The 26751-nt window shown below is 58.9% G+C and overlaps 3 protein-coding genes across 3 annotated transcripts in view; 1 reads left to right on the top strand and 2 right to left on the bottom strand.

Moving 5' to 3' along the window:
- Positions 1–5455, bottom strand: part of CATSPERD (cation channel sperm associated auxiliary subunit delta) — a 48278-nt gene extending 42823 nt beyond the window's left edge. The window contains exons 1-3 of the mRNA XM_059387630.1: positions 5151–5455; positions 3321–3375; positions 2385–2461 (exon numbers count right to left, since the gene is read on the bottom strand). Coding sequence (XP_059243613.1) covers positions 2385–2461; positions 3321–3375; positions 5151–5224 — 206 coding nt within the window. The 5' untranslated portion in view covers positions 5225–5455. The remainder of the gene's footprint in view (positions 1–2384; positions 2462–3320; positions 3376–5150) is intronic.
- A 501-nt stretch (positions 5456–5956) lies between these two features.
- On the top strand, positions 5957–25262 carry LONP1 (lon peptidase 1, mitochondrial). The gene is made up of 18 exons (XM_059388763.1): positions 5957–6413; positions 9420–9508; positions 10172–10291; positions 11863–12109; positions 13809–13870; positions 14336–14465; positions 14877–14960; positions 15927–16147; positions 16924–17062; positions 17858–18036; positions 19384–19471; positions 19866–19988; positions 20074–20190; positions 22378–22518; positions 22891–23056; positions 23553–23770; positions 23863–24027; positions 24900–25262. The coding sequence occupies exons 1-18, from the start codon at positions 5982–5984 to the stop codon at positions 25074–25076; spliced, it is 2898 nt and encodes a 965-aa protein (XP_059244746.1). The 5' UTR covers positions 5957–5981; the 3' UTR covers positions 25077–25262.
- Positions 25263–25354: 92 nt separating this feature from the next.
- Positions 25355–26328, bottom strand: RPL36 (ribosomal protein L36). Its single transcript, XM_059388764.1, has 4 exons — positions 26221–26328; positions 25949–26043; positions 25568–25702; positions 25355–25484 (listed from the first exon to the last, which is right to left on the bottom strand). The coding sequence occupies exons 2-4, from the start codon at positions 26039–26041 to the stop codon at positions 25395–25397; spliced, it is 318 nt and encodes a 105-aa protein (XP_059244747.1). The 5' UTR covers positions 26042–26043; positions 26221–26328; the 3' UTR covers positions 25355–25394.
- Between the last annotated feature and the right edge of the window lie 423 nt (positions 26329–26751).

The raw sequence follows: 26751 nt of genomic DNA, 5'->3' as shown, positions 1-26751 counted from the left end.
ATTGTTTCATTCCTCTGCTTAATCCTTAATTCCTCTGGTGGCTTTCACTGAAATCCAAAGGTGTCACCACACCTTACAAAGCCCCACGTGATCTAATGTCGACATCTCACTCCTTCCCCTCACTCATTGTCCTTGAGCTGTTCCTCCAAAAATCAAGCGAGGTCCTGCCTCAGGGCCTTTGCTCATGCTGTCCCTCCCACCTGGAATGCTCTTCCCCCCTGACTGGAAAGGAAAGGACACTCCAGGGAGAGGTTCCAGATGGGACAAAGGGCTCAGGAAGCACATGCACGAGCAACATTTTAGGTTAACTGCCAAAAAATGGGGTCCTTGTGTCTGAGAATGTGTGTTGAACATTTTGACAGATCCTGCCAAACTGTCCAAACCCACTTAGCCTCATCCATGTTTGTCCTCATCCTCACCAGCGCTCCCGGCAGAAAAGTGACATTTTCATCACTGTATTAAGCATTAGAACGTCTCATTGCCAGAAGCTGTTGGAATCAGACTCTCTCTGTCTCCAGCGTGCTGTGGGGATCAGGATTTTGTTTAAGCATGTTGTGCTCTAAGCTGGGTGTCTGGCAAACTTTTCCTGTAAAGGGACAGAAAGGCCATAGTTTAGGGACCCCAGAGCCTCTGTCTGAACTGCTGAACTCTGCTCTTATAGCACAAATGCTTCTGTGGACAATTAAAACCTTATTATGGACATCAAAATTTGAATTCCATGTCATTTCACTGCCACAAAATACGGTTCTACTCTTGACTGCCTTTCAGTCATATAAATATATAAAGACTATTCTTAACTTGCCAGCCACACACAGTCAGGTGGCGGGGCTGAATCTGGCCGGGGAGGCCACTGTCTGTGACTCCTGCTCTAAAGCAGAGATGATGAGGGGACCATTCTGCTCCTGGGCTGTCCCACACGCTTGCCACGAGCTCCGCTGTGTGCTTGAAATGTGCTTCGTTTGCGTGGCTTCTACACTGCCTTTAATTTTAATCAACTAAAAATTTTAATTTTTTGAACTGCAGTACAGCACACACAACATAAAATGTGTGTCTCACAATTTATTTTAATTGTGATAAAATACACATAAAATATGCCATTATAATTGTTTCTAATGTCCAGCTCAGCAGCGCGAAGCACACTCACGCTGTCCTGCAGCCACGCCCACCCTCTGACTCTAGAACTTTCCATCTCCCCACACGGAGACTCTGTCCCTGTGAAACTCAGACTCCCCACCCCTACCCTAGCCCTGGCTCCCACCATTTCCTGTCTCTGTGGACGGGACTCCTCTGGGGACCTCCAGGGAGTGGGGTCCTGCGGGACGGGTCCTTCTGGGTCTGGCTTATGTCATTGAGCATAACGTCCTCCGGGTTCATCCACATTGCACCAGGTACAGGGATGTCTTGGCTTCTGGAGAGAGTGACATAAACCTTGGACCTCTCTGCTCTTGCTTTTTCTCCTGTCTGTCCCACTGCTTTGCCAGCTGCTTCCCCACCACGTGCCCTGACTTCTCTGTGACATCCCTCTGTCCTCCCTCGCGCCTGGCTTCCCTAGCTTCTTGGGTCTCCTGGGTTCCCATTTCCCTTTCTCTTCTCCCACATGCTCTGTATAATCAAGATTCACCAGAACCTCCCGCTGATGAACAGGAGATCACTGGGTGACAGCCCACAGCCAGAACTAGCACGGACAGGTAGAAGACCTTCTGTTCCCAGCTTTGGCCTCACGTGTCCTCAATGCCTCGCAGGCAGCAAGCCACCCCACATGGCCAACTCTCTCCCCCTCCCTGTTCCTTACACCAGAAACTTGAGGGCCATCTTAGACGGCTCGCTTACCTCCGATCTCCACACCCCAGGAGAACTGACACATCCTGCCGTGTCTCCTCCTGTTTATAGCCTTGCCTTCTGTTTAGACTTTAGCACATTGTTGTTTTGTTGTGTTTCTTTTGTTTGTTTGTTTTTTGTTTGTTTTTGCCTGGGCTCTTGAAATCCTCCTGAACACAAACTGTATAGCTCCCAACCCTCCACTGCCCTTAGGATGAGGAGTAAACATTTCAGTATGCTGTACACAGCTGGTTTCCTAACCTTGCACACTGATGACCCCAAGTGCACGCTGGGCAGAGTATCCCCATTCCTTTGAATGCACCCCCCCATGATGGTTAATTATATCCAAGATATGTGACAGGTGATACCATACCACACTATAATTCTTTTATTTGCTGGTTTCTTCATTTCTCTTCCTCTGACCCTCACCCTGACTATGAACTCCCTACAGGCCAGCAACCAGCAACACCCATCTGCCTTAATGTTTGTTTAATGAATGAATGAATGAGGTGAAATCTAACATTTTAATAAAAAGGAAGTTAACAGTACCTAAAACGGTCACTTACCCTAGATACAGGGCTACGTTTTTCTTGCAAGGATGTTTAATCAACTGTGTTCTCGGAGATGAAAAATACAGTTGGTCCTAGAGAGAGAGTGTCACACAATAATATCAGTAATAATGAACGGTTGAGAAAAATAATTTCCTGATATAGAACATTGAAACTGTAAATGTGAAGTTGAGGCAAGTGCGTAATAGGAATGCAATGTAATTCTCCTGTTTTCCTAGTACACTCTGGTGACGTCAGATGTCAAGGGGAGGGCGGGGAGGAGGGTACAGAAGCTGGGTGAGCAGTATCTGAGACATCTCTGTGCTCTATTTGCCACTTGCTGTGTATTTATGTCAAAATAAAAAATTAAGAGAGATTAACAGGATAATTACTGATATCACATTCCTTGTCCATGTTACTATGTATTTACAGATCATGAGTTATTTGGAAGGGATACCAGAGGGTGAGGAATTGTAAAGGTAACATGTTAGGGACCAGGCGCTTGGAGATGATTTAGAAATGCAGACATCACCTTCTGAAATAAGGCTGTGTCGACAGGAAACATATTTTAACAGGTGAAATATTTCTTCCTGCATTGTAGGCACACACGGGGTGAAAAAAAAAAAAAAGTTTGTTCTTGCAGGACCTCAGGCAAGCCATGTAACGGTTTGTTTCTTATTATTCCAGAGTTACAGTGTAGCAAACGAACACTGAAAAGGAGTATCTGAGTTCTAAATCCACTTCCATCTCCTGGCTTTCTTCATGTCATTTGATTACTTGCAAGTTTTTTTAGTAAAATGGGAAAGATTAAACCCTACTTCCAAGTGTAATGGTAGGAATTAGATAATGCTCTATACCTAACACATCACGGGCACCGAGATATACTGAGTGTTAGTTCTGAAAGTAGAGGACAGAGGGAGAGCGAGAGCGAGCGAGCAGTACGGAGCCACATACCCCTTGAATTTGCTGTCTGATATGAAACACCTTTCCTGTCCTCACTATGTGATTACTAGAGATAAGTGACAAGAGAGACCATCTGTCATTTTTACCAAATATTCAGCATGACTCCTACCAGGGTACACACACATGTACATGCAACTATGGAGATTTAATTTCCGAGAGCTCATAAAGGCTCATTTGCAGATCTCAGATTAGGAACTCCTACTTCAACCCCAAGGTCTTCTTTCTCGCTCTCCTTTTTTTTTTTTTTTTTTAAGGCTGTGGCCAGGCCAGGGGTGGGGAGATGGATGGTCTTGGCAGCTGGAGGAGGTTGGTATGGTTTATAGCTTTTGGCGAGTTTGTCCAGCTTGACATGTGCCAGAAGCACCTGGAGGCTTGATAAAGGGTAGACTGCTGGGCCCCACCTCCGAGTCTCTGATTCAGTAGGTCCAAGTCTAACAAATTCCCAGGTGATGCTAATGCTGCTGGTCCAGGACCACACTTGGGAGAACCAGTGCGAGGAAATGGGAGAATTGGGTATCACCCATCTTTCCAAACTCTGGGACAAATCCCATTGGTAAATCGTACTGGAAAACTGCTTTTTGCTTACTAGCTATGTGCCTTTAGGTTGGTGAGTCTTTAATTTCACTGGATCTGTTTTCACATCAATAAAGTAAAGTTAAGGAATCATTGCTCCGTGAACTGTTGTAAAGCTCAAGTTAGGTCATGCACCAGGAGCGCGCGTTTACTATTTCATGGGCAAACAGGGCCCTGCAGAATAGGACAGCTTACTCCAGGCAGGAGTTCCCTGAGGGCAGGAACTGGGCTTTCACATTTCCCTAATCCCTGTGGCACCCTCCACACAGCATCCACTAATCTAATATACACTGAAATCTAAAAATGTTCTGGGTAACGAGTGAGTGAGATAAGTACTCCACATCCTCATGGAGTTCACATTCTAGTGACAACATCAGACAAAAATTTGTCAAAACAATAACAGAAATTAACCACTGCTAGGAAAAAGCCATTGCGGGCGGGGCGGGGGGGGGGGGTGCTTTAAATAAGGAGATGTGCTGTTTAAGTCAGGATCCGATTGACCTAAACCAGGATCAGGAACCAGACATGGAGAAATCTGGAAGCAAAGTGTGCCAGGCAGAGAGGATACCAAGCACCCTCTCCCCTGTCCCCAAGGCTGGCCAGACTTTGGCTTGTTCAAGGGATGCTGTGACTGGGGCGTTGATTTAGGGAAGGGCAGGCACCAGATTGGTGGTTCTCAAATTCCCTAGGCAGTGCCTAAAGACATTCTTGATAGAAGTACTATGGCACCCAGCAGGTGGAGGCCACCGACCCTGCTCCACATCTTACACGCACAGGACGGCCCCACCCCAAAGCGTCCTCAACGTCAGCAGCGCCGCTGTTGAGAACGCCCGGGCCAGATCCTGCCGGGGGATTCAGGAACTTGGGTTTCTTCCCGGGCGCCACAGAGAATCGGGGCAGGCGAATGACGGGGTCAGATTCTTTTACCGATGATCCCCCTGACTGCGGGACTGGGCGACGGAGGGGAGCGCACGGCCAGGGCGGCGGCAGCGGACGTGGCTCCCAGAGTGGGAATCGGGCCCAAGCTTTGAAATGGCAATGGGGGGGGGGGGGGGGGGGGGGGGGGGGGGGGGGGGGGGGGGGGGATGGGCTGGAGGGAGTTGGGGTGAAAGGACGGGAAACATCAAGTTCAACTTCTAGAACAAGAAACTGGGAACCCTTAACGAGGTGGGGGAGCCTCCGCTCAGGGACGCGCCGGCCCCCTCCGCGACCCCGGGCAGCACCCCTCCCCGGGGAGGGCAGCCCCACCGGCACAGCGGCTGAGCTCTGGCCAGCAAGCAGAGTCGCAGGGTCGCCGCAGCCACCAGCATCAACACCAGCATCTTGCACAAAGAACCACCGCCACCAATGCGCCTCAACCGCCGCTGGGTGTCGCCTCACAGTCTGCGCATGCGCAGCCTGAACCTGAGCGCGCAGCTGCCCGCGGGCGGCGGCGTCCTGCTGGCGTCTGAGCATGCGCACCTCGTCTCCCGGGGAACGCCTAAGCTACACACAACACGCCCCCCTTCTTGAGCGCCGAGCTGTGCGCACACCGCCGCTCACGCTCTCCCCAGTCTGAGCATGCGTTCATCGTCTCCCGAACGCGCCACCAGGGAGGGCTCAGGCTGGCGCGCACAGCTGCCTGTGGGCAGGCTCGTTGGAGCATGCGCACGGTGTCTCCCGGGAAACCCGAGTCCACCAAGCAGGACGCGTTCCAGAGCCGGAGCGCGTGTCGCCCGCGCGCCTAAGCGAAGTGTACGCACAGGGCTGCCTACGCGTTCTCGCAACTGCATTTGCAGCACCAGGGGCTCCCTTTTCAGAGGCGTTGGGGCGTGCCCACAGCCCCCCACGTGAGCCGAAGCGGCTTGCAGCTTCCCCGCTGGGCGGCCGGAAGAGGCGGAGGCAGTGAAGAGGCTGAGCCCCGCCTCCACGCTCCTTCAAGCCCCACCCCCGCCGCTTTCCGTTCCGGGTCACGCCCCCCTTTGGGTTTGCCCCCCCCTTCCCGCCCCGGGTCCCTGGGCACGCGCGGGACTTCACGTGCGCGCTAGCGGGGCGGGGGGAAATGACGCAAGTCCTGTGCGTCGCTAGGATGGCCGGGGCATGGCGGCGGGCACAGGCTACGTGCGGCTGTGGGGCGCTGCGCGGTGTTGGGCGTTGCGGCGGCCACTGTTGGCCGCCGCCGGGGGGCGGGTTCCGACTGCCGCTGGAGTGTGGTTGCCCAGAGGCCGGCGGGCCTGCGACGCCTTGCCTCCCTGGGTTCTGTGGGGCCGAGGCCCTGTGGCCGCGGGCCAGTGGCGGGGACTTTGGGAGGCGAACAGCCGCGGCGGCGGTGGCTCATTCTCCAGCGGCGAGGATGCCTCCGAGGGCGGTGCTGAGGATGGAGCCGCGGGCGCAGGGGGCAGTGCGGGGGGTGGGGAAGGCCCGATCATAACGGCACTGACTCCTATGACGATTCCGGACGTATTCCCGCACCTGCCGCTCATCGCCGTCACCCGCAACCCGGTGTTTCCGCGTTTCATCAAGATTATCGAGGTAATGAGCGCCCCCGCCGTGGCCTCCAGTTTCCCCTACTCTCCAGACGGCAGGTGGAACCGAGGGATCCTTGGGCACCCTCATGTTACACAACTTTTTCCACGCAAGAAGGTTCTTAAAAGTTGAAGTTCGAGTCCTTGTCTTCTCACTAGTTTCGTGAATTTGAGCCAGATTCCTCTCCCTTTGAGGTCCCTGATGAACCCAGTGAACTTAGGACTGCCCAGTTAGAGCCCTAGTCATAGAAATCTCCGATGCTGGGAAGGACCGGACCAGAATAGTCTTTGCCGTCCAGTAACTTTTCTGCGGGTTTTGGTAAATGTTTCATGACACTCTCACTCGGGGCGGTTTGCAGTCTGGTTTCGAGCCCCTTTGGGATTAGGATTCATTCCTTCCTTAAACATTTCTTACCGGCTTACCAGGGGCCAGGCACGGTACTTAGAGCTACGGCAGTGAACAAGAGTGATAATTCCTGCCTTTGGAGCTTCCGTCCTAGCGGGATACAAGAGGCAATAAACCAGATTAGTAGGTAAATTTCATGTTGGAAGGCAGTGACTATGGTTGGGATAATAGAGCCAGGAACAGAGTACGGGAGACTTAAGAGGTAGGTGGGGGAAGGATGTTCTCAGAGGGGAGCAGCCATGGTTTGTTCATTCAGTAGAGTGTTTTTTACTTGTTATGTAGCAGGCACTGGGGAAGCAGACAAGCCACATGCAGTCCCTGTGCCTACGGAACTTGTGTTCTGGTGGAAGAGACATTAAGCAACATCATTTCAGACTAAGAGCCAAGGGGATGGGGAGATGGACTTGGGATGATGTAATAGAAAGCAACATGAGTGCTAGGAACTTGAATTTTTAGAGTAGGAAGGACCCGAATGCCTTCTTTCTTCCCTGACCCTTCCCCCACCCCCACTTTTTTTTTTTTTTTTTTAAACGATGTGGAAATTAGAGTCCTTGGTGAAAAGTTATCTGTTAACAGAGCAAGGTCGTACAGTGAGTCAGCCTCCGCATTCACTCTCCAGCCTCTCCCTCATACTTTAGACTCCGCTAAACAAATCTCGGGTCGGGAGGAGCCCCTTCCACCTCCTCTCCCACCTGCTGATGGTGTGTGTTCGAGCTACTCTTCCAAGGGCCTTCCTTGGTTTTGAGTGGTGGTTACTTGTGGGCCCCAGAACCTATGGGTTCATATCCTGGCTCCACCACTAGTAGCTCCTTCACCTTCAGAAAGCTGTGGTTCTGGGCCTCCATTTTCTCATTGGTGCAATGGGTATTGTAATCAAACCTCAATTTTTAGAGCTGGTGGGGAGGTAAGTCCACCAGTGTCGGGGGTATGGCCCCATACCTTAATCAGAAGCTGCTGCTGCTCTTTCCTGTGTGGTACCCTCCTGACATTTCAGAAGCTTGCCCTTGAAGCCTTTTTTCTGTCCTCAACCCCAGCCGACCTCTGGGGCCAGGAGTGTTCAGCTACAGTCCCCTCAGTCCTGCAAAGTGGCAGATGCCTTTTTTGCGTTTTGTCCAGAGAGAGAGGATTCCTCCAGGAGATTCTCTCTCCCCACCCGGAGTTAGCTAGGAGGGTTGACTGAATCGCTGTGGAAAGCAGGAGACTGGCGCGTGTTGTTACCTTGTCAGACAACAAGAAATCCTGCCAGAGGGAGGAGACAGATGCTAAGATGCAGCAGTTATCATCAGAGAGGAATGAAGGAAACTTCCATGGCACTGGGTGAAGGTTTCTGAACCTGTTAGCAAAGCTCTGTTCACTCTTGCTTCTGTGGTTGACACAGCCTGTGGCTAAATTGCCCCTCTAGTTTCTCCCCTTACTAGTGGCCTCTCAGTGTAGATCAATGGCTCTTAATTTGTGATGGGTTGGGGTGCCTGGGGGACTCAGTTGTTAAAGGTCTGCCTTCAGCTCAGGTCATGATCCCAAGATCCTGGGATCGAGCCCCACATTGGGCTCCCTGCTCAGCGGGAAGCCTGCTTCTCCCTCTCCCACTCCCCACTGCTTGTGTTCCCTCTTTCGCTGGGTCTCTTTCTGTCAAATAAATAAATAAAATCTTGAAAAAAAAAATTGTGGTGGGTCATGGACCTTTTCCCCAGGGAAAAATGCATCTGTAGGGTCAGGAATTCCTGAATCATAAGTTAAGAGCCCTGGCTGAGGGATGAGTTTAGAACACTGGTTCTCAGGCCGTGGTGCGGAGGCCGACAGCATCAGCATCACTTGGGAGCTTGTGTGAAATATAGGTTCTCAGGCCCACCCCAGGCCTCATCTGTCAAGACACCGAGGGCTGGGGCCCAGCTACCTGTCTTACCAAGTCCTCTAGGTAGCTCCGGTGCTGAAGTTTTGGGCCCTAAAGTGTAATCAGAGTCTGGGGTGGGAATTGATGCCTGCTGGAAGGAAATCACTTGGCCTTACAGACGTCTGTGCTCCTGCCCGTCAGATGTTGCCTGGAAGATGTTAGTCCTCTGCCTGCCGTTGAAATGGCATCAAGATGATGGGTTGTCATCCTGGGGCTTTTGATCCTTGATGAAAAGGGTGTAGATCTGATTGAGAGATACTTCCTACACGAATTGGGGGAAGTTACCAGTCTGTGGGATGGGCCGCGGTTGAATCACACACATTTAGTGTTGTCTTTCTGGTGTTGATAAAATCAGAATAGTCTAGATTTTCAGGCCAAGACACTTCACCTCTGAAACAGCTCTTAAAATCAGAAGTTAAATCAGTTTCTTGGTTCTGGCTGTTGGTCTACTTTGAGTTTTCTTTAGAAGGCGGTGGGGCCCACCGTGGCCTGCAGCCCTGTCAGCCTGTCCCACCGCATTCTCTACGCCTTCGTGTGTGTGTGTGTGTGTGTGTGTGTGTGTGTTTGGTTTGGGGCTTCCTGGACTGTGTTGGTTAATGTCCTGGGTCAGGTTAGCATAGCCTTGAGAATCATCTTGAAAACGCTAGAGCTCTTGTCAAAATGTCAGCTAGGAAACCTGCCCTGCGTTTTTCACTTTGGGGTCGTTGTCATGCTAGGTTAAAAATAAGAAGTTGGTTGAGCTGCTAAGAAGGAAAGTCCGTCTTGCCCAGCCGTATGCCGGCGTCTTTCTAAAGAGGGATGACAAGTAAGTGTAACTTTTCCTTCACTGCTTCGTTGAAGTTGCCCTGGAGTGTAGTTCACTACTGGTCTTGCTCCATAGAGTAGCCGGGACCTCTGACCTCTGACTGGGAAGAAATCAAGCAAAACCTTCTGAGCACAAGACCAAGAGCCGAGCCATCTTTTTAGTCTGGGCTGAAGACTTGGCTCACCTCTAGGTTTCATGTGGTCAGTTGTTGGGGAGGGGGGAGGGGTGCAGGTGTTAACCTCCAGGATCTTTGGTGGTGACCCCACTTGTGAGGTCGCTTCAGAGCAGAGCTAAGGGAGCAGATAGGGCAGCTCCAGGAACACCCACCTTGACTCTAGGTGGGAATTAGTTCCACTTCTGAGTTAGGAGGTAAATTCTGTAGGGGGAAGTGTGGAATGAAATCTCTTCCATCCGGGCCTGTCTTTACAGCCAACTTAGCCCATGAGCTGCTCACCTGGGTGCAGTGGCGGTGGATGCCAGGGGCCACGCTTAGCCCGTAGGTGCCCCACGGGGCTTTGCAGCACCTGTGGGAGCGAGGAGGTTGCCCTCGGGTTTCCGTGGAGGCTGGCAGGGGTGTTTCTCTTCTCTTCCTCCTCTTCACCCAAGACACCCCGTTGAGAATTGGGGCCTGTGACCATGCACCTTTCTGTCCCTGTCCCTTAGCAATGAGTCTGACGTGGTCGAGAGCCTGGATGAGGTCTACCACACGGGGACGTTTGTCCAGATCCACGAGATGCAAGACCTTGGGGACAAGCTGCGCATGATCGTCATGGGACACAGAAGGTGAGGGACCCCGAGAGTCTGGGATGAGGCAGGAGGAGAGGCCCTGAGTGTCCCCAGGTTCCTGTCCTGGCCATCCTTCTTGCTCAGCTCTCCTGCCTTGTCACTGCCAGGACTAGACCAAAGCTGGAGGTGGCGGAGACAGGTCACTTCTGGGTCCCTCTTCTTAAAGTGGCTGTATGGGTGGCCAGCGGCAGGTTGTATCTTTTATGCATGTCATTCACAGGAGCGTCACAAATACAAAGTAGCAGGTTGCCTCATGTCCCGTGTAAGGTGTCAGCCTTCACAGTTTGGTGTGCTTCTCCTCCAAGTGCCCTTGTCCGCGTCTGGCCGCGGATCGTGCTGGATGTCCAGCTTAGCACTGCGGATTTTGACTCAGCCAGACACATTGCCTTGTCAACAAGGCAGCACACCCAGGGATACAGGGTGTGGCAGGCACTGGCTCTGTCCCGGGTTCTGGTGGTGGTCTTACTTCATGAAGCCCCTGCTCCGGTCTTCATCTGCTCATTTTAGAGGATGTTTTTAGGATAGAGGCTGCCGCTCTGTCTCCTTGGGGGGGGGGGGTTTGTGAGGGAGGAGACGATGCCACGAAATGACTAAGAGCTTGGTCTGCCGCTAAGTGCTGTCCTGACCTGCAAGGTGCCTCATGGAAGGGTTCCCGCTGGCTCCGGGGGCCAGACCTGCTGTTCCTATGTGGTTTGCTGGCGTCAGCCAGGCACTGGGTCCACATCCCGCCAGCTCTCAGGCCAGCCCTCTGGAAAAGGTGGCATTAGTGACCCTGTGGGACAGGAGGATGCTGAGAGGGAAGGTGGCAGGTTTGCATTCACATCACTTAACCCCTGGTGTCTGCTGGGTACTTGGGTGTGGATGGAGAAACAGGCCCGGGGCCCACCCCGCACCCCCAAGAGAGGTGGCTAGGAGCATCAAATGGGCTGCCAGCTGAATTTTTTTTTTTTTTTAAGATTTTATTTATTTGACAGAGATCACAAGCAGGCAGAGAGGCAGGCAGAGGGGTACAGGGAGGTGGCTCCCTGCTGAGCAGAGAGCCTGATGTGGGGCTCGATCCCAGACTCTGGGATCATGACCTGAGCTGAAGGCAGAGGCTTTAACCCACTGAGCCACCCAGGCGCCCCTGCCTGCTGAATTCTGACGGTGGTGGGAGCGTTTCGGGGAAGTGAAGATGGGCAGGGTGAGGGGTAGGCGCAGACGGGGGCTGGACCTCACATGGAACGGACAGGGAGGGCTTCTCTGTGGAGGTGCCCTCGAACTGAGGTCCGAACAACAGAAGGAGCCGCTGTCTGGTGAGCTCCAGGCCGAGGGCGGGGCAGGTGGAGTCCTAGAGCTACTCGCCGGGCAGACTTCAGAGGTGCGTGGGGGACAGCAGGTTGTTGGTGTGGAACGCAGAGTGGCTGGGGCAGCGGGAGGCCAGCCGTGTGCCCGGTGGGGGGTGGGGGGTTGTCAGTCTTGGGGTTCTGAGACAGCAGCTTGGTCTCCAGCCCCGGGCCCAGCGTGCCCCTCCGTTGCCAGCACTGGAAGCCCCAGCAGCTTCACGTCTGCCCCGTTTCCATCTTTAGGATTCACATCCACAAACAGCTGGAGGTAGAGCCTGAGGAGGCCGAAGCTGAAAACAAGCAGAAGGTCCGCAGGAAGACGAAGCGGGGCAAGAAGGAGGCGGAGGAGGAGCTGAGCGGGGGGTCCCAGAGCGGCGGGCCCCTCGCGGAGGTGACGGCAGAAGCTGCCTCGGGCCCCCTCGGCGAGGTGCTCATGGTGGAGGTGGAGAACGTTGTCCACGAGGACTTCCAGGTCACCGAGGAAGTGAAAGTAAGTCATTGCTGCCGCCCGCGGGGCCCCCTGAGCAGGGGACGTGCTCCCCGAGGCTCTAGGCCGTTCGGCTGTCAGGCTCTCGTGGAATGCAGAACGTGCCCCCCAGCCCCACAAGTCCTAGGAAGAATCCGGCAGCCAGGAGTGAAGGATTGGAACCTGGGTCCGGCCCCAGCCCGTGTCGGCTGCGCAGGAACCCCCGGGCTTCCTTCCATACTGGCTCCTTCCGCTCGAGCCCAGGGCGCTGGCGAAGGGGAGCAGGGCCCACTGCCCGTTACCGGTGGCTTCTTGGCAGGAAAGCAGCAGCCTTCTGGCCGCCTTGACCCTGGATGTAGGCTTGCTTGCCACCTTCGTAGCCTAGGGAGCCTGCTGTCACGGTGGTGGGTGCTGTCCTCCCACCGGTTCTGGGGCAGGGAGCAGCAGGGGGCCCACCTCCAGGGGGTCGGGGTGAAGAAAGGCAGAGGTTATGGAGAGCCCCCCGCCCCCCGCACAAGTCCCGGCATTGTTGTCCTGCCTGGGGGAGAGTGCACCCTGCACAGCCGGCCAGCAGCCTCAGTTGGCTCCTGCAGCACCGTGTCAAACAGAGTTCTGGGGGCTTCTGAGCTGAGGGAAGGAGTCCTGTGGTCCACAGGTGACATCTGCCCCAGGCGCTGGGAGGGCCTTGGCTGCGTCTGCCCGGGGCAGCCTCACACCCATGCAGCCATGCTGTCCGGAACTCGCCAACACGGTCTCTGGTTCTGCGCCATCTGCCCCGGTGGCTGTCAGGCGCTCGATCTGTGGCTGGTATCACCGAGGGACAAAATGTCAGCTTTTGTCTTGATTCTAGATTATTTAAACCTGGGTGGCTCCCCCGGCGGCTGGACTGGGCCTCAGAGCTTCCTTCCTCTGAGGAAACTCGCATAAGGGGGGGGAGAAAGACAGCGAAATTCATAGATGCCACGGGGAAAAGAATCAGGGAGACTTGAAGAGGCTTAATGCTCGTGCTCGTCCGTGCAAGCGCAATGGGCCTCTAGCTGCCCTCTGCAGGTTCCTTCTGGAAAGTCCCATCCTTTGAGGGACAAACCCGTAGCTAGAGGCTGGGTGCTTGCAGTAAAGGAATGCACGGCAGCCGCTTCCCGATCCTTCTTGTGCCCTCGCTGGGGTTTGGTGTGCTGGGAGCCGCCTTCCGGAAATCGCCAGGGGCTGGTGGTCGCACCACCAATTGTCCGTGGTCCCGCCAGGAGCATCCTGGTCTTCGCTGTGGTGGTGATGCTCCTGGTGTCCACAGTGTGGTTGGGGGGGTGGCGGTCCTCCACCTCCTCAGGGAGCCTGGGCCCAGGGTTCTGGCAGGGGACAGGCTGATAGCCCCGGTGACTTGCAAGGACCTCCCCAGACAGAGAATTTTCAAGCCAGGGTGTGCTGACGTGGAGGACGCGGGTGTTGGTTGTGAGGCTTGTGCTTGAAATGAAGGAATAAAGAAACCCGTGTCCCCCGTTTTCCTCCAGGTGGCTCGTTCTAAGGTCCAGGTTCGACAGGGTGTAGGGGGCTAGGCACTGGTGTTCGTTTTTATGATCTTGATCCCGAGCCCCCATGGCTGGTGGATTCAGGGTCCACTCCTGGGCGTCTGAGGCCATCCGTGGCCTGGGCCAGGCGGGAGGGGCTCCTTGCGCCACGGCCCCTGCTGGCCCCGGGCACCGATGGCCGCCTCCCTGTTTGCCAGGCCCTGACCGCCGAGATTGTGAAGACCATCCGGGACATCATTGCCTTGAATCCGCTCTACAGGTTGGTCTCCGGTGCCGTTCCCCAGGCCTGGTGTACGGTCGGTCCTCCCTGAGGCCAGGCGGGGGTCTGCCTGCGTCTTTCTGCAGCTGGGTGGATGGGAGGCTTTCTCAAGAGTGTCGTCCCGAGAGAAGACTGGGGGTGGCCCTGCGGTGGGAGGGTGGAGGGAGAGGCCTTACGCAGTGCACGTTTTTTGAGAGTGTGGACTTGCCCGAAAGCCTTTTCGTCATCAGCTGAGGTGGAGGTGGGGAGTCTCACACGGGGGACCCTCCACGGCCGGAGGGGGGTTATGTCTGGTATGGGATTGTGAGTCTCATGGCTCTAGGACAGGACGGGAGGCCTCACCGGCCCACACCCAGTGCTCCGTGAGCATCCCAGACCTTGACCGTCGCTGCCGGGGAAGGGACACGCGGGCTAGCCCTGCTGCCGGGCTGGCCCCAGCTGCAGCAGCGCGCTCTGTCCCTGCAGAGAGTCTGTGCTGCAGATGATGCAGGCGGGCCAGCGTGTGGTGGACAACCCCATCTACCTGAGCGACATGGGCGCTGCACTGACCGGAGCCGAGTCCCACGAGCTGCAGGACGTCCTGGAGGAGACCAACGTGAGTGCGCGGGCCGGCCTCCGGGCCTGGCTGCTTGTCCAGGCTCGGCTTGGCCATTCCACCTCGCGCTCCTGAGGCCGTCAGGCCACCCCTGCTCCTCAGTCTCTGTGGCGACAGCTGGCGTTCGCTCCGGGTGGGGTTTTGTTCATCGGGTGGCATATTTGGCTCGCCACCAGTCTTCTGCGGTTACCAGCGACAGCACTACGAAAGTTGTCGACCACAGCTTGCAGACGTGCTGGCCTTTAACTGTAGGAGAACTGGGTCAGAGGGGGCTTGTCTGCACCTGGGGACACGTGGCTGGGTCGAGCTGCCCTGTGTGTGTCCGTCGGGAGGGGCCTGCTCCCCCGCCCACTCCCCCCACACAGAGATGCCCGTTTCTGACCATCACTCGCATCTTCCCTTTCTCGGCAGATTCCCAAGCGGCTGTACAAGGCCCTCTCCCTCCTCAAGAAGGAGTTTGAGCTGAGCAAGCTGCAGCAGCGCCTGGGGCGCGAGGTGAGCCCGGGGGAGGGCAGAAGGTGTCCCTCACTCTTGTCCAGGGCAGCGAAGCTCTCTGAGAACCCAAGGCTGGTCTCGGCGCTGAACCCGGGGTCTGCAGCCCCCAGGATGCCCTCCGTCGTGGTGGAGCTGCTCTCACATCCACGTCCTGGGAAGATACTGGGCACTGGGAACCAGTCTGGGAAGGGGTGAAGCTGTTTCCCCGAGGCTTTGCTGATTGTGGCCCAGTCCAGGGTCCTTGTGGATGGTCGGTTGCTTACCGTTCGTGTTGCTTCTCAGAACTGACTTGCTTTTTCCACTTTATTTTCGAGAAAACTTTCAAGTCACATCTTTACGTGGAAAACTTTTAACACTGAGTTATTAGCCCAAGGCAACTTCTTTAATTTTTAGTTTTTTTAAAAGACTTTTATTTGAGAGCAAGAGCACATGCCGGGGGAGGGGGAGAGGGAGAGGGAGAAGCAGGCCCCCTGCTCGGGCCCAGCTCGGGGCTCTATTCCAGGACCCCGAGAGGATGACCCAAAGCGAAGGCAGATGCTTAACTGCCAGCCACCCTTTGTGAGGCTCAGACTCATAACCCCAAAGTCAGAGTCACAGGCTCTACCAGCTGAGCCCGCATGGTGCCCCAGCACAAGGCAGTCCTTAACGCACCTCCGGTAGGAGACAGGAATGGGGCTTGTAGGTGGGCCTGGTGCTCAGCGGCCTCCGAGCTGTCACCCACCGCCCTGTCCACGTGGAGGAGCTCTGCGCCCGTGGCGGCTGCACCAGCATCAGGCCCACCTGATGGAGGGTCGAATCCGCTCCTCACCTGGAACTTGGCATCTTTATTTCCAGCTTGGGGAGACTGAGTTCACGGGGGAGGGAGCTGGAGACGGGCTTCCTGTGTCTGGAGGAAGCTGCGCCCCTGGTCCATGGCCGTGTGTTGTCCCCCCACCCCGGCCGCGCTGACGGCTGTGCTCGCCGCAGGTGGAGGAGAAGATCAAGCAGACGCACCGGAAGTACCTCCTGCAGGAGCAGCTGAAGATCATCAAGAAGGAGCTGGGGCTGGAGAAGGAGGACAAGGACGCCATCGAGGAGAAGTTCCGCGAGCGGCTCAAGGAGCTCGTGGTCCCCAAGCACGTCATGGACGTGGTGGACGAGGAGCTGAGCAAGCTGGCCCTGCTGGACAACCACTCCTCCGAGTTCAAGTGAGCCCCCCGGGGCGGCCCGGCCGCGGGCCGTCCACCCTCGAGGACGGCCCCCCTCTTGCGCCTCAGGCTCAGAGAAGCTGGTGACCGCCAGGGAAGCCGGGAGGGAGGGTGGGTGCCTTGGCCACTGTCCGGTCACGCTGGAGAAGCCCAGGAAGCACTTGGCATGTGGCGGTCCGCTCTCGGCGCCCCCGAAAAGACACACTTCTCTGTGTCACTCGTTTCCCTGCTGGGCAGAGGCGGCTCAGAGAAGTGGAGTCAGTGAGCAGGGTCTCTGTGCTGGTGGGTGGGGATGGGGCTTTGAACCCGGGGGTGTCTGGCTTTGAGCAGTGCTTCCAGCCAGGGCCCTCCTTATGCCTCTGTCCCCTCCTCTGCGTGGCCTTGAGAGCCTGGGATCCTTGCATCTTCCTGGGTGCTCAGCCTTGCCCTGTGGGTGTGCAGCTCCCAACCCGGGGTCGCTCTCGGGGCAGCGCTGACTGGCCACCAGCCGGGCTTCTGCCACGCGGGCCCTGGGAGGGGTCATCTCCCATTTTTACCTCTGCCGCCTCTGGAGCAGGATTCCGAGCAGTCCCTGTGCTGCCGGTGTCCAGGCCCCTGTCCTGGGAGCCGTGTGGTTCCCACGGCGAGGCCTTTGCCGATTACCGGCTCCTCCAGCTGACGTGTCCGGGCGCAGTCCGAGCGGCAGGGGCAGCGGGCGCTGGCACCGTGGACTGGCAGTAGCAGCACCAGGCAGCGGGCTGGGCTCCGCTCACTGGGTCTGGTCTGTCCCCCGGCAGTGTCACTCGTAACTACCTGGACTGGCTGACGTCCATCCCGTGGGGCAAGTACAGTGACGAGAATCTGGACTTGGCCCGGGCCCAGGCGGTGCTGGAGGAGGACCACTACGGGATGGAGGACGTCAAGAAGCGCATCCTGGTGAGGACCCTGCACCCCGCCCTTGGGTCCCAGCCCGCCCCCAGCTCCATCCCACCCGGTCCCAGTGAGGCCTCCCGCGCCCCTCTCCTAGGTCCCAGGCCTTCCCCCACCCCACCCTGCCTGCACCCCTCCTGCATGTCCTTGGGCACGGGCTACTCGAAGCCTCCCCTGGGCGCCACAGTCCCACCTCCCGGGCTCTTGTTCTGAGCACGCAGGGCGGGCACTGAGCAGCAGGGTGTGTCATCGTCTGGATTCTAGACCCAGGATTCCCCCATGGTGGGGTGGAGTCCCAGAGGAGTGGTTTGGGGGATTTCTGGTCTAGGGTCCAGGAGGGCCTTGGCCGAGGCAGGGCTGGCGGGGTTGGCAGAGGCTGAGGAAGGAGAAGGTGGAGGGCTTCAGGGGGAAGGACTGGCATTGGAGCAGACCAGAAGGCAGCAAGGGCACCCTGAGCCGAGCACACTGCTCTAGGGGCCTCGGATTCCTGAGGGGAGGGACAAGAGTCGTGCCTGAGACAACAGGTGATGGGCCCGGCCCAGGGCCAGTAATTTGTGGCCGGAGCAGCAAGAGGGTCAATACGGTCCAGGATGTGGGAGGAAGGGGTTGCTACCAGCTCAGTCTGGCGCCCTGATCACCCAATCGGTCACTGCAGTCCCCTCGGCTCCTCTGGGACATGCCTTGTCCCTTCCACAGCCCCCCGAGGTCTGAAAGGCAACGTGACAGTGGCAAAAGTCACAGCAGGCAGGGCTCCTGAGCGAGGGCAGCGCGGGTCTCATGGGAGCCGGCCTCTGCCCACAGGAGTTCATCGCCGTCAGCCAGCTCCGAGGCTCCACGCAGGGCAAGATCCTCTGCTTCTACGGTCCGCCTGGCGTGGGCAAGACCAGCATCGCCCGCTCCATCGCCCGTGCTTTGAACCGCGAGTACTTCCGCTTCAGCGTCGGGGGCATGACAGACGTGGCCGAGATCAAAGGGCATAGGTAGGCCTGGCCTGGCTCCATTCCTGTGTGTGCGGGGGGGTGTCAGCGGCCAGCGGTGGCCTCCGCTCATGCTGGGCTAAGTGCCGACGAGCCCGGGCACCGCTGCCTGCAGGCCCGGTGGAGTCCGGCCACGCAAACGTCGGCTCAAAACCTTGGCCTCTTGACCAGCAGGAGGGCGGACCCCCAGGAGCGTTTGTTTACCAGGTTCTTGGCAGATGGTCCCCGCCAGTTCCAGCTCCAATCCTGCCTGGTTCAGCTCCCCCAGCCCTGCGGCCAGAGTTCGGGGGCAAGGCGCTCTCCCCACTGAGAACGGGGCCGCACACCAGTGAGGCTCAGCGCCTCTCCTGATTCTTTGCTCCCTCACCGGGTCTAGCAGGGGCTGGTACTCTGCGTCCAGGGTCTGAAGACTGCAGGGCTGTGGGCGCGCGCCCTCCCGTTGCAGCGGGCATGGCGTGTTCTCCTGGGGCTCGCGTCATTTCCTCTCTCCGCTCTGCACTCCCTCGGCTCTAGCCACGTGGGCTTTCAGCACACCAGGCCCGGTCCTGCTCTGCCCTAGGACCTCTGCACAGGCTATTCCTGCTACTCAGAAAACCCTCTTCTTTCAAGTACCCGCACACCTTGCTGCTTCACGTTTTGCTTAGAATCTCTCCCTAAGACGTTTCTTGTTCCTGCTTTAATGCCCCTGAGACGGCAGTCCAGGTCCCCTGTCCCATCTTACTTTTGTAGCACGTACAAAGTTCATCACACCTCTGAGTTCCTCCTTCATCTCCCGTGCCATTTGTCTGCCCTGCTGGGCCTTATCTCTCAGGCACAAGACTGGTGTCTGCCTTACTCTGTGTGTGCCAGACCCCCGCACCTGAGCTGGGACCGTAGAGCAAGGAGGTGGCAAGAAGCACCCCGGCAGGTGCCAGGCAGGTGCGGGCCGTGGGCCCAGGGACCCCAAGGCCTAGGAGGCCATGCTGTGCCTGCGAGGACCTGGGTGGGGAGAGCATTTCTGCTGCCAGCATCTGGCTGCTTCTGACCTCTCTTGTTCTGTTACATTGGGCAATGTGCGCTGGGTTTCACCGTCCAGATAGGAGGTGCTGGCTTCGGGGACAGGTTTGAGCGAGACCTGGTTTTGCATCTGTACCCGGCCCAAGTCGGAGCTGGGGTGAGATGGCAACATTGCCGTTGCTGGAGAGCCACAGGCCGTCAGGGAGGCCATCAGCCGGTGCCACACGCATCACCTCCCCATTGGCCACCTCTGGGCGGCCCTCCATGGAGGCCGAGTGCTACACCGAGAATCTGTGCGCTCTGGGAGCTGGCAGGGGAGGAGCCGACCGCTCCAGCTGTGCTCTGCCCCCCCAGGCGGACATATGTGGGTGCTATGCCAGGGAAGGTCATCCAGTGCCTGAAGAAGACCAAGACGGAGAACCCCTTGATCCTGATAGACGAGGTGTGTATGGGCTGGGGGCTGGGTGTGCGGTGGGGCTCAGGGCTGACACGGCAGCACGGCTTCTGTTCTAGCACCCTTCCCCGAGGTCAGATGTCCCTGAGGCCTTCCTGGGCCAGAGCTCCAGGCAGTCCCAACCAGGCGGAGTCTCTCCGAGATCGGACGCATGTTCCCTGCCATTTTGGTTGTCCCCTAGACCCTGGGGGGGCCGCACAGCTGCTGGGCCACTTCACAATAAGCTTCTGTCCTTGTCCTCAGACGACCCCATGGCAGCCCTCCTGCTGCAGGCTCACCCAGTGCCAGGCCCTGGTGCTGGTGAAATGGGGTCCCACCCTCCTCCCTCCCGTCAGGAGCGGGGACCAGTGCCCAGAACACCCACCTTGCGCTGCCCCTTCAGGTGGACAAGATAGGCCGGGGCTACCAGGGGGACCCGTCGTCAGCGCTGCTTGAGCTGCTGGACCCCGAGCAGAATGCCAACTTCCTGGATCACTACTTGGATGTGCCCGTGGACCTGTCCAAGGTATGTGTGTCCAGCCGGGGAGCCAGGCCCAGTGGGGAGAGGCAGGGGGGCTGGTTCTCCAGAACCTTCCTGCTGGCCTCCCCAGGTGCTGTTCATCTGCACAGCCAACGTCACCGAGACCATCCCCGAGCCGCTGAGGGACCGGATGGAGATGATCAATGTGTCTGGCTATGTGGCACAGGAGAAGCTCGCTATCGCAGAGGTGAGGGTGGGACCCTTGCCCCAGCTCTGGACAGACGGGGGTGCCCACTGCAGCTGGGGGTCCGGGCATATTTGAGGCCAAGGCCCCTAACCAGAGCTGCAGGGGACGGTCCATAGTGGTCCTGCTTGGAGTTGGGATGGCCAGGGTCTGTCCACTGGCGTAGCGTGAGCATGGCCAAGAGCAGCAGCGCAGCCAGCTGTGAGCTGTGTAGCCGCGCACGTGTGACCCCTGTGTGGGCAGGTCCCCGACCCGCTGGGTGTCCGGTGACTCCCATTTGCCCCTGCCCGGGCCTGGCGTCAGACCCCCGGGCTGTTCCTGCTTCGGGGCCGGTTGTGCATTGCAGGGCTGGCTGTCCTCCAACCGACTGCATCTCGGGGGTTCCCACACCTCGTGTTTGGGTTTGGCAGTTTGCTGTAACAGCTCCCGGAGCTCGGGGCCACAGTCTGCTTCCTCACCAGTTTGATACAGAGGATACAGCCAGGGAACAGCCGTGACCATGCATCAAGCCCAGCAGGGCCGTGGGCTTCTGTGTCCCTGGGTGCACCCCTCTTCCAGTGCCGCCCAGTGGGCCCACCTTCTCCAGCTCTGCGGCCCAGGCTATTCAGGGAGGCTTCCGACCCTGTGCATTGTTGAGTAAATCATGATCTGGTGCCAGACTGGCCCTCTAGCCTCTCCTCTCCCTGGGGGTCAGGGCCAAGGCTGACCAGTACCCCCCTACCGCACCCCACCCCGGCCCTCAGACCCCCACTCCAGGGGCCGCCTCACTGGCGCAGGCCCCGGTAAGGCGGCAAGGGGCCCTGGGAGGCACCAGCAGCTGTGCTGCTCCCCCGCTCTCCTGCAGACCCACGCTGTACAGAGTTCTCCTACCCACTCTCTGGGCCCCAGAACAGGAATGAGGGACCGCCATGAAGGTGACGTTGGAGGAACACAGCAGGGCTATCCGCGCGCTGTGGGGGGCCGTGTGCTGGGCCCTCCTAGTCCCCTCCCCCGTTGGTGCCGCTCTCTGTCCTGCCGCACAGCTGTCCCAGGGCCGGCACCCCTGCCGCCCATCTTCCCACCGGCCCTGGGCCTTCGAGTTCTGTGGCCGCAGAACGCTTGTCTGAGGCCCAGGCTCAGCCAGAATTCAGGTCTCTGCGTTTCCTAGACTTTACTGGTCTCCCTGGCCGGGGGCTGGCTTCCTACCCAGAAGAATGTTAGAGCAGAGCCAGGTTTCTCTCTAGAGCCAAAGGAAGGTGTTTCTGACTTGGGGTTTTCTTGCTGGAAGGGGGTCGAGCACATTTTTTACTGAGCCCATTTCAGCCCTCAGGTGCTGGGCCCCAGCTCTCGGGGCCTGCTAGTGGCCTCCTGTCCCCTGCTCTGGGAGGGGAGCCAGAGGAGCTCTTGGCTGAGGTAGTTATAGGGGTCCTGGGGCCTCCCCTGCCGGCCAAGGAGGGAGGCAGGCTTGGGGACCTGGATAGGGAACTTCTTTTAAAACTTTGAAGGGGCAAGAAGAACACGGACTTACAGAGGCTTCGGGGCCAGCCCATGTCAGTTGACAAATGTACTGACGCGTAAGGTTGTGTCTCCCATGTTTCCATTGCCTTCTACCCCAGAGCTGGTGCTCGGGCCTGTCTGTCCCATGACTGCTGTATGGCAGGAGTCGGGCTGGGCTGTGAGTGACCTTGTAGCCTCTTGACCTTCCCATTCCTGTCTGTTCGGGGTGGCAACCCCGAGTGTGAGTAGGGTGAGCCCAGGGATCCAGGAGACCTTCCTGGAGGGGTGATGTCTTAAGTGCCATTTGGAGGGAGGGCAGGAATGGAACCTGGACAGAGGACGGCCCAGGAGCAGAGCCCTGGGAGCTTCTGGAGGTGGCAGGCTGGGCCTCTGGGCTCCCAGGAGGGCCTGGCGCCCACCATGCGCTCTACCCAGACTCCCTGCCTCCCTTCCTCCCCGCCCTGCTGGCTCCTTACCCTCAGGTCTCCACTTTGGTGCCCCCTCCTGGGGCAGCCTTCCCCGAGCGCCCCGCCCCCCGAGCCTGGGGATGAGAGCTTGTGCAGACAGATGCTGGGGCCACCTCCATCACCTCTAGCCAGCCAAGAGTTGTGGGAAGGTTTCGGGGGTGAGTGGGGGTGGGGGCAAGCAGGAGAGGCACCCGTTCCTGGTCCCGAGGCCCCGAGGGTCCTGATGGCAGCGTGCTCCTCCTGCCAGCGGTACCTGGTGCCTCAGGCACGTGCCCTGTGTGGCCTGGATGAGAGCAAGGCCAAGTTGTCGGCGGATGTGCTGACCCTGCTCATCAAGCAGTACTGCCGGGAGAGTGGTGTGCGCAACCTGCAGAAGCAGGTGGAGAAGGTGAGCCGGGCGGCTGGGGGGAGCGGGAGGTCTGCAGGCTGTGCGGGCGGATGGGGGCCGACTCAGGGACCTGTCCTGCCGGACCCCACTCCCAGGAGGTCCCCAGAGGAGGCCTGTCCACAGAGACAGGGAGGAGCTGGTGGGAGCCGGGGCTGGGGCAGTGGGTGGAGGCGTCTGTACTTCATGGGGATGGACCCTCCATTTGGGGAGATAGAGATTCACATCTGGAGACAGATGTGAATGTACTTGATAGCGTGAATCTGTAAACATGGAAGTGGTTGAACTGGTCACTTTATGTACTTTATCCCGATGTTAAGAATTAAAAAGCGGAGTGACGGGCGCACGCTCACACTGCTGCCTCGCCTGCTCCAGGTGTTGCGGAAGTCCGCCTACAAGATCGTCAGCGGCGAGGCTGACCAGGTAGAGGTGACACCGGAGAACCTGCAGGACTTCGTGGGGAAGCCCGTGTTCACCGTGGAGCGCATGTACGATGTGACACCGCCTGGCGTGGTCATGGGGCTGGCCTGGACCGCCATGGGTGAGCGGCAGAGTCCTCTGAGCCCCCTCTGTAGAGGGAGTCCAGGAGACCGGGGACTGATCAGGGAGGGGAAAGATGGGCCCCCCAAGGTGGCAGGAGTGCCCCACAAGCCTTATTTGCCTTGGGAGTCCCTCTGGCCTGGGGACAGGGCTGCCACCCAGCAGTGGGGGCTTCCCCACTCCACCCCAGGCTGATGGGTGATGCCGTGGGAGGAGTTTGCAGAACAGGCCGGCTCTGAGTGGTACACTGCCTGCACATCTGGATGAACGTAAAGGAACTGGGGTTCTGCGCTGGGAGGCTGCACCCTCGCTGCGCCCACGAAAACAAAGCAGAGGGCAGCAGCCGCCCCAGGGGCAGTGCTGCACTGTGGAGAGGCAGGCGGGCATCAAGCCAGGGAGAGGGCGCAGAGGAGCACGTGGGGTGTTCCCTAGGCACCCCACTGTGAAGGCTGGGGGAGGGGTCCTAGGGTTCCCAGCCTCTGCCTGCTGGTTCCCAGGAGGCTCCACGCTGTTTGTGGAGACGTCCCCTCGGCGGCCCCGCGACAAGGATGGTAAGGGGGACAAGGATGGAAGCCTGGAGGTGACAGGCCAGCTGGGGGACGTGATGAAGGAGAGCGCTCGCATCGCCTACACCTTCGCCAGGGCCTTCCTGATGCAGCACGAGCCCAGCAACGATTACCTGGTGACCTCCCACATCCACCTGCACGTGCCTGAGGTGAGGACACGCCTGGCAGCCTGGTCCCTGGTCCCCTGCCCCGGGCTGTGCCCACCTCTCATCCAGCCTGCCCACCCGCATCTCCCCACCAGGGTGCGACCCCCAAGGATGGCCCGAGCGCCGGCTGCACCATCGTCACGGCCCTGCTCTCCCTGGCCATGGACCGGCCTGTGCGGCCAAACCTGGCCATGACGGGCGAGGTGTCCCTCACTGGGAAGATCCTGCCGGTGGGTGGCATCAAGGAGAAGACGATTGCGGTGAGTCTCACCCCCTCTGCCCCGGGATGGGTCTAGACTAGAGGGCCCCCAGGAGACACTCTGTCCTTGCAGAGTTGGTGTAGGCCTCAGGCAGGTGGGGAGGGTACCAGCCCCTTACAGACTAGGGTTTGGGTCCGTGTTGAGTGGAGTGCCCAGCTGTTCCGCTCTGCAGCGGTCCTTTGTCTCTCCAAGATTTCCCATCTTGGCTGCTCTCAAGCTAGCAGGGCTTCCTGCTTCCTCAGCCAAGCACCAAGGATGGCAGAAGCAGAAAAAGCAGGAGAGTCTGGCTGGGAGTGTGAGAGGCCTTGTGTTGGCCAGTTAGTCCTGTGCTGGGACTCCCGTCCTTGCGTCTAACCCGTGATCCCGAACTCCTGAAACCTGGACGCCCCCATCTGTCCCTTGACCAACCCACTAGGCAGAGTTCACGTCTGGGGACTTCAGAGGCTGTATACGCCGTGCTTTACCCATTTGCGAAGTGGAAGAGGAAATAAGGCTGCATTCGCTGTCCCTGGGTGGTGCCAGGTGGCCAGTGGGAACCATTGTCCCCCAGGGGGTAGTCAGGCAGGGTGAAATTGGGGCTGGTGGCCTGTGGGCTGAACACACACCAGCATCCAGAGCTCACAGGTGCTCGCTCGGGCTGCACCTCGCTTTAATGCACTTCGTGTTCAGATCCTGTGTACTTGTAGCTGCCAAAACGCTTAACCGGCTCTGGTTACTGCCATCGATTAAACCGGGGGGTTCTGCGGGGGCAGGCTGCTGGAACGGAGGCCAGGGATGGTGCTGGGCTTCCGAGTTCTCCGCTGTGAGGCCTGTGTGAAGGGGAGGCCCACGGGGCACAGCCCTTCCATTCGCCCTCCGGCTCTCCCTCCCAGGCAAAGCGAGCTGGTGTGACGTGCATCGTCCTGCCGGCGGAGAACAAGAAGGACTTCTACGACCTGGCTGCCTTCATCACGGAGGGCCTGGAGGTGCACTTCGTGGAGCACTACCGAGAGATCTTCACCATCGCCTTCCCTGAGGAGCAGCCGGAGGCCCTGGCCGTGGAGCGGTGACGGCGCCTGGGCTCACTGGCACGGACAGGCCCGTTTGGGCCAAGCAGGCACTGGACCAGGAGCCCGGGCCGCTGAGCCCTCCGGAGAGGCGGCAGAGGCCCGAGGAAGGGCCACAGCAACGGCTAAATCACGGCGCCCCGCACGGATGACGAACTATTTAATTATGATTAAACCGCCTTCCCAGGACTGCTCGCCTGCTTGTTCTGTGCCCTCCGGCGCCTGCCCCTCCCCAGTGCGCCGCGAGGACTCCCCCGCCTTCCGCACACCAGCACGACACCCCGAGTTCCAAAAACGCTTTATTACAGACGGGCGGGGGGCTCAGTCCTTCTTGGCCGCCGCTTTCCTCATGGCGGCGAGGACGTTGCTCAGCTCCTCTCGCTTCCTCTTGGCGCGGATGTGCGTCCCCACCTGCGGGGCAGGGAGCGCGCTCAGTCGGGGAGTCGGGGCCCCGGGACCCCGAGCCCCGGCCCGGGCCGCGACCCCGCACCTACCCTTTTCTTGATGAACTTGAGGGCGCGCTTGTCCTTGGACACCTTGAGCAGCTCCATGGCCCGCCGCTCGTAGGGGGCGAAGCCGCACACCTCTCGGATCATGTCCCGCACGAACTTGGTGTGCTTGGTGAGGCGCTGCGGGGCGGGCGGCGCTCAGAGCCGGGGCCGCCCGCGGTCCTCGGTCCCGTGCGCCCGCCCTCTCGCGGCCGGCCTCGCCCCTGCGTCCGGGCGCGCCCCGCCGACCGTTCCCCGCGTGGGCGATTCCCAGGGGTGTCCGCCCTCGGCCGGGGCGAGCCCTGCGTCCCCCGACGCTCTCCCCGTCGCCGGGGCCGTGCCCTCCTCCCGCCAACGCGGCCCCCGACGGCGCGCGCCCGCACTCACCCCGCGGCGGCGGCTGTGCCTCGGCTTGCTCACGTTCTTGGTCACTTTGTGGCCCTTGTTGAGGCCCACGGCCATAGGGTAGCGCAGAGCCATGGCTGCGGACGGAAGTGGAGAGGGACGTGGGGCTGAGTCCGGGCTCGGCCCCCGCCGCCCGGAACCCCGCGTCCCGACTCCCCCGGGTTCGCTCGCGGCGCCCAGCCGTAGCCCGGAGCCGCGAAGGGGCCCCGGAGCCCGGATGGCAGCAGATCCCAGTCGCCCGACGCCCCACTAACCTGCAGCTCTCCAATGGCTCCCGCGGCGGAAGGGCTTTGGCCTCGCGGAACTCTGGTATTTCTAGCTTCCGCGGGTCGAGCGGGCCAGAGCGGCAGAGACCCCGCGGGCGCCCCCTGGAGGCTGGAGGCCCTGCGGTTCCCCCTACCACCACCACCACCGAAGCGCATGCGCAAGCCGTCTCCCCGTGCACGCGCGCTCAGTACCAAAGGAGTTGCCGGAGTTGCCATCGCTTTGTTTGCGGAGGGTTTGAGTGTTCGAGTCCTACTTCTGCCGCTTGCTGGCTGAAATCCCCTCTGCGGCGGGGGCTTGCGGACCCGGCGCCAAGGACTTCAGCTCCTGTACTTGGATTTCCTCATGTATAGAATGAAAATAATAAGGGCCGCCTGGGTGGCTCAGTCGGTTAAGCATCTGCCTTCGGCTCAGGTCTTGCTCCCAGAGTCCTGGGATGGAGGCCCGCATGGGGCTCCCTGCTCATGGGACCCTGCTTCTCCCTCTCCCTGGTCGTGCTATCTCTTAAATAAATAAACATT

This window comes from Mustela nigripes, chromosome 2 (genome assembly GCF_022355385.1).
Source record: "Mustela nigripes isolate SB6536 chromosome 2, MUSNIG.SB6536, whole genome shotgun sequence".
Taxonomy (NCBI): domain Eukaryota; kingdom Metazoa; phylum Chordata; class Mammalia; order Carnivora; family Mustelidae; genus Mustela; species Mustela nigripes.
The sequence above is the reverse complement of the archived record's forward strand: the minus strand, read 5'-3'. Positions and strand labels throughout refer to the sequence as shown.

Excerpts from the sequence above, each read along its gene's own strand:
- LONP1 (XM_059388763.1), top strand. The coding sequence starts at position 5,982 with ATGGCGGCGGGCACAGGCTACGTGCGGCTGTGGGGCGCTGCGCGGTGT. Across the intron at positions 9,509-10,171 it reads TTTCTAAAGAGGGATGACAA|CAATGAGTCTGACGTGGTCG; the intron begins GTAAGTGTAACT and ends CCTGTCCCTTAG. Across the intron at positions 18,037-19,383 it reads GCCGAGATCAAAGGGCATAG|GCGGACATATGTGGGTGCTA; the intron begins GTAGGCCTGGCC and ends CTGCCCCCCCAG.
- RPL36 (XM_059388764.1), bottom strand. The coding sequence starts at position 26,041 with ATGGCTCTGCGCTACCCTATGGCCGTGGGCCTCAACAAGGGCCACAAA. Across the intron at positions 25,703-25,948 it reads GGCACAGCCGCCGCCGCGGG|CGCCTCACCAAGCACACCAA; the intron begins GTGAGTGCGGGC and ends CCCGCCCCGCAG. Across the intron at positions 25,485-25,567 it reads TCAAGTTCATCAAGAAAAGG|GTGGGGACGCACATCCGCGC; the intron begins GTAGGTGCGGGG and ends CCTGCCCCGCAG.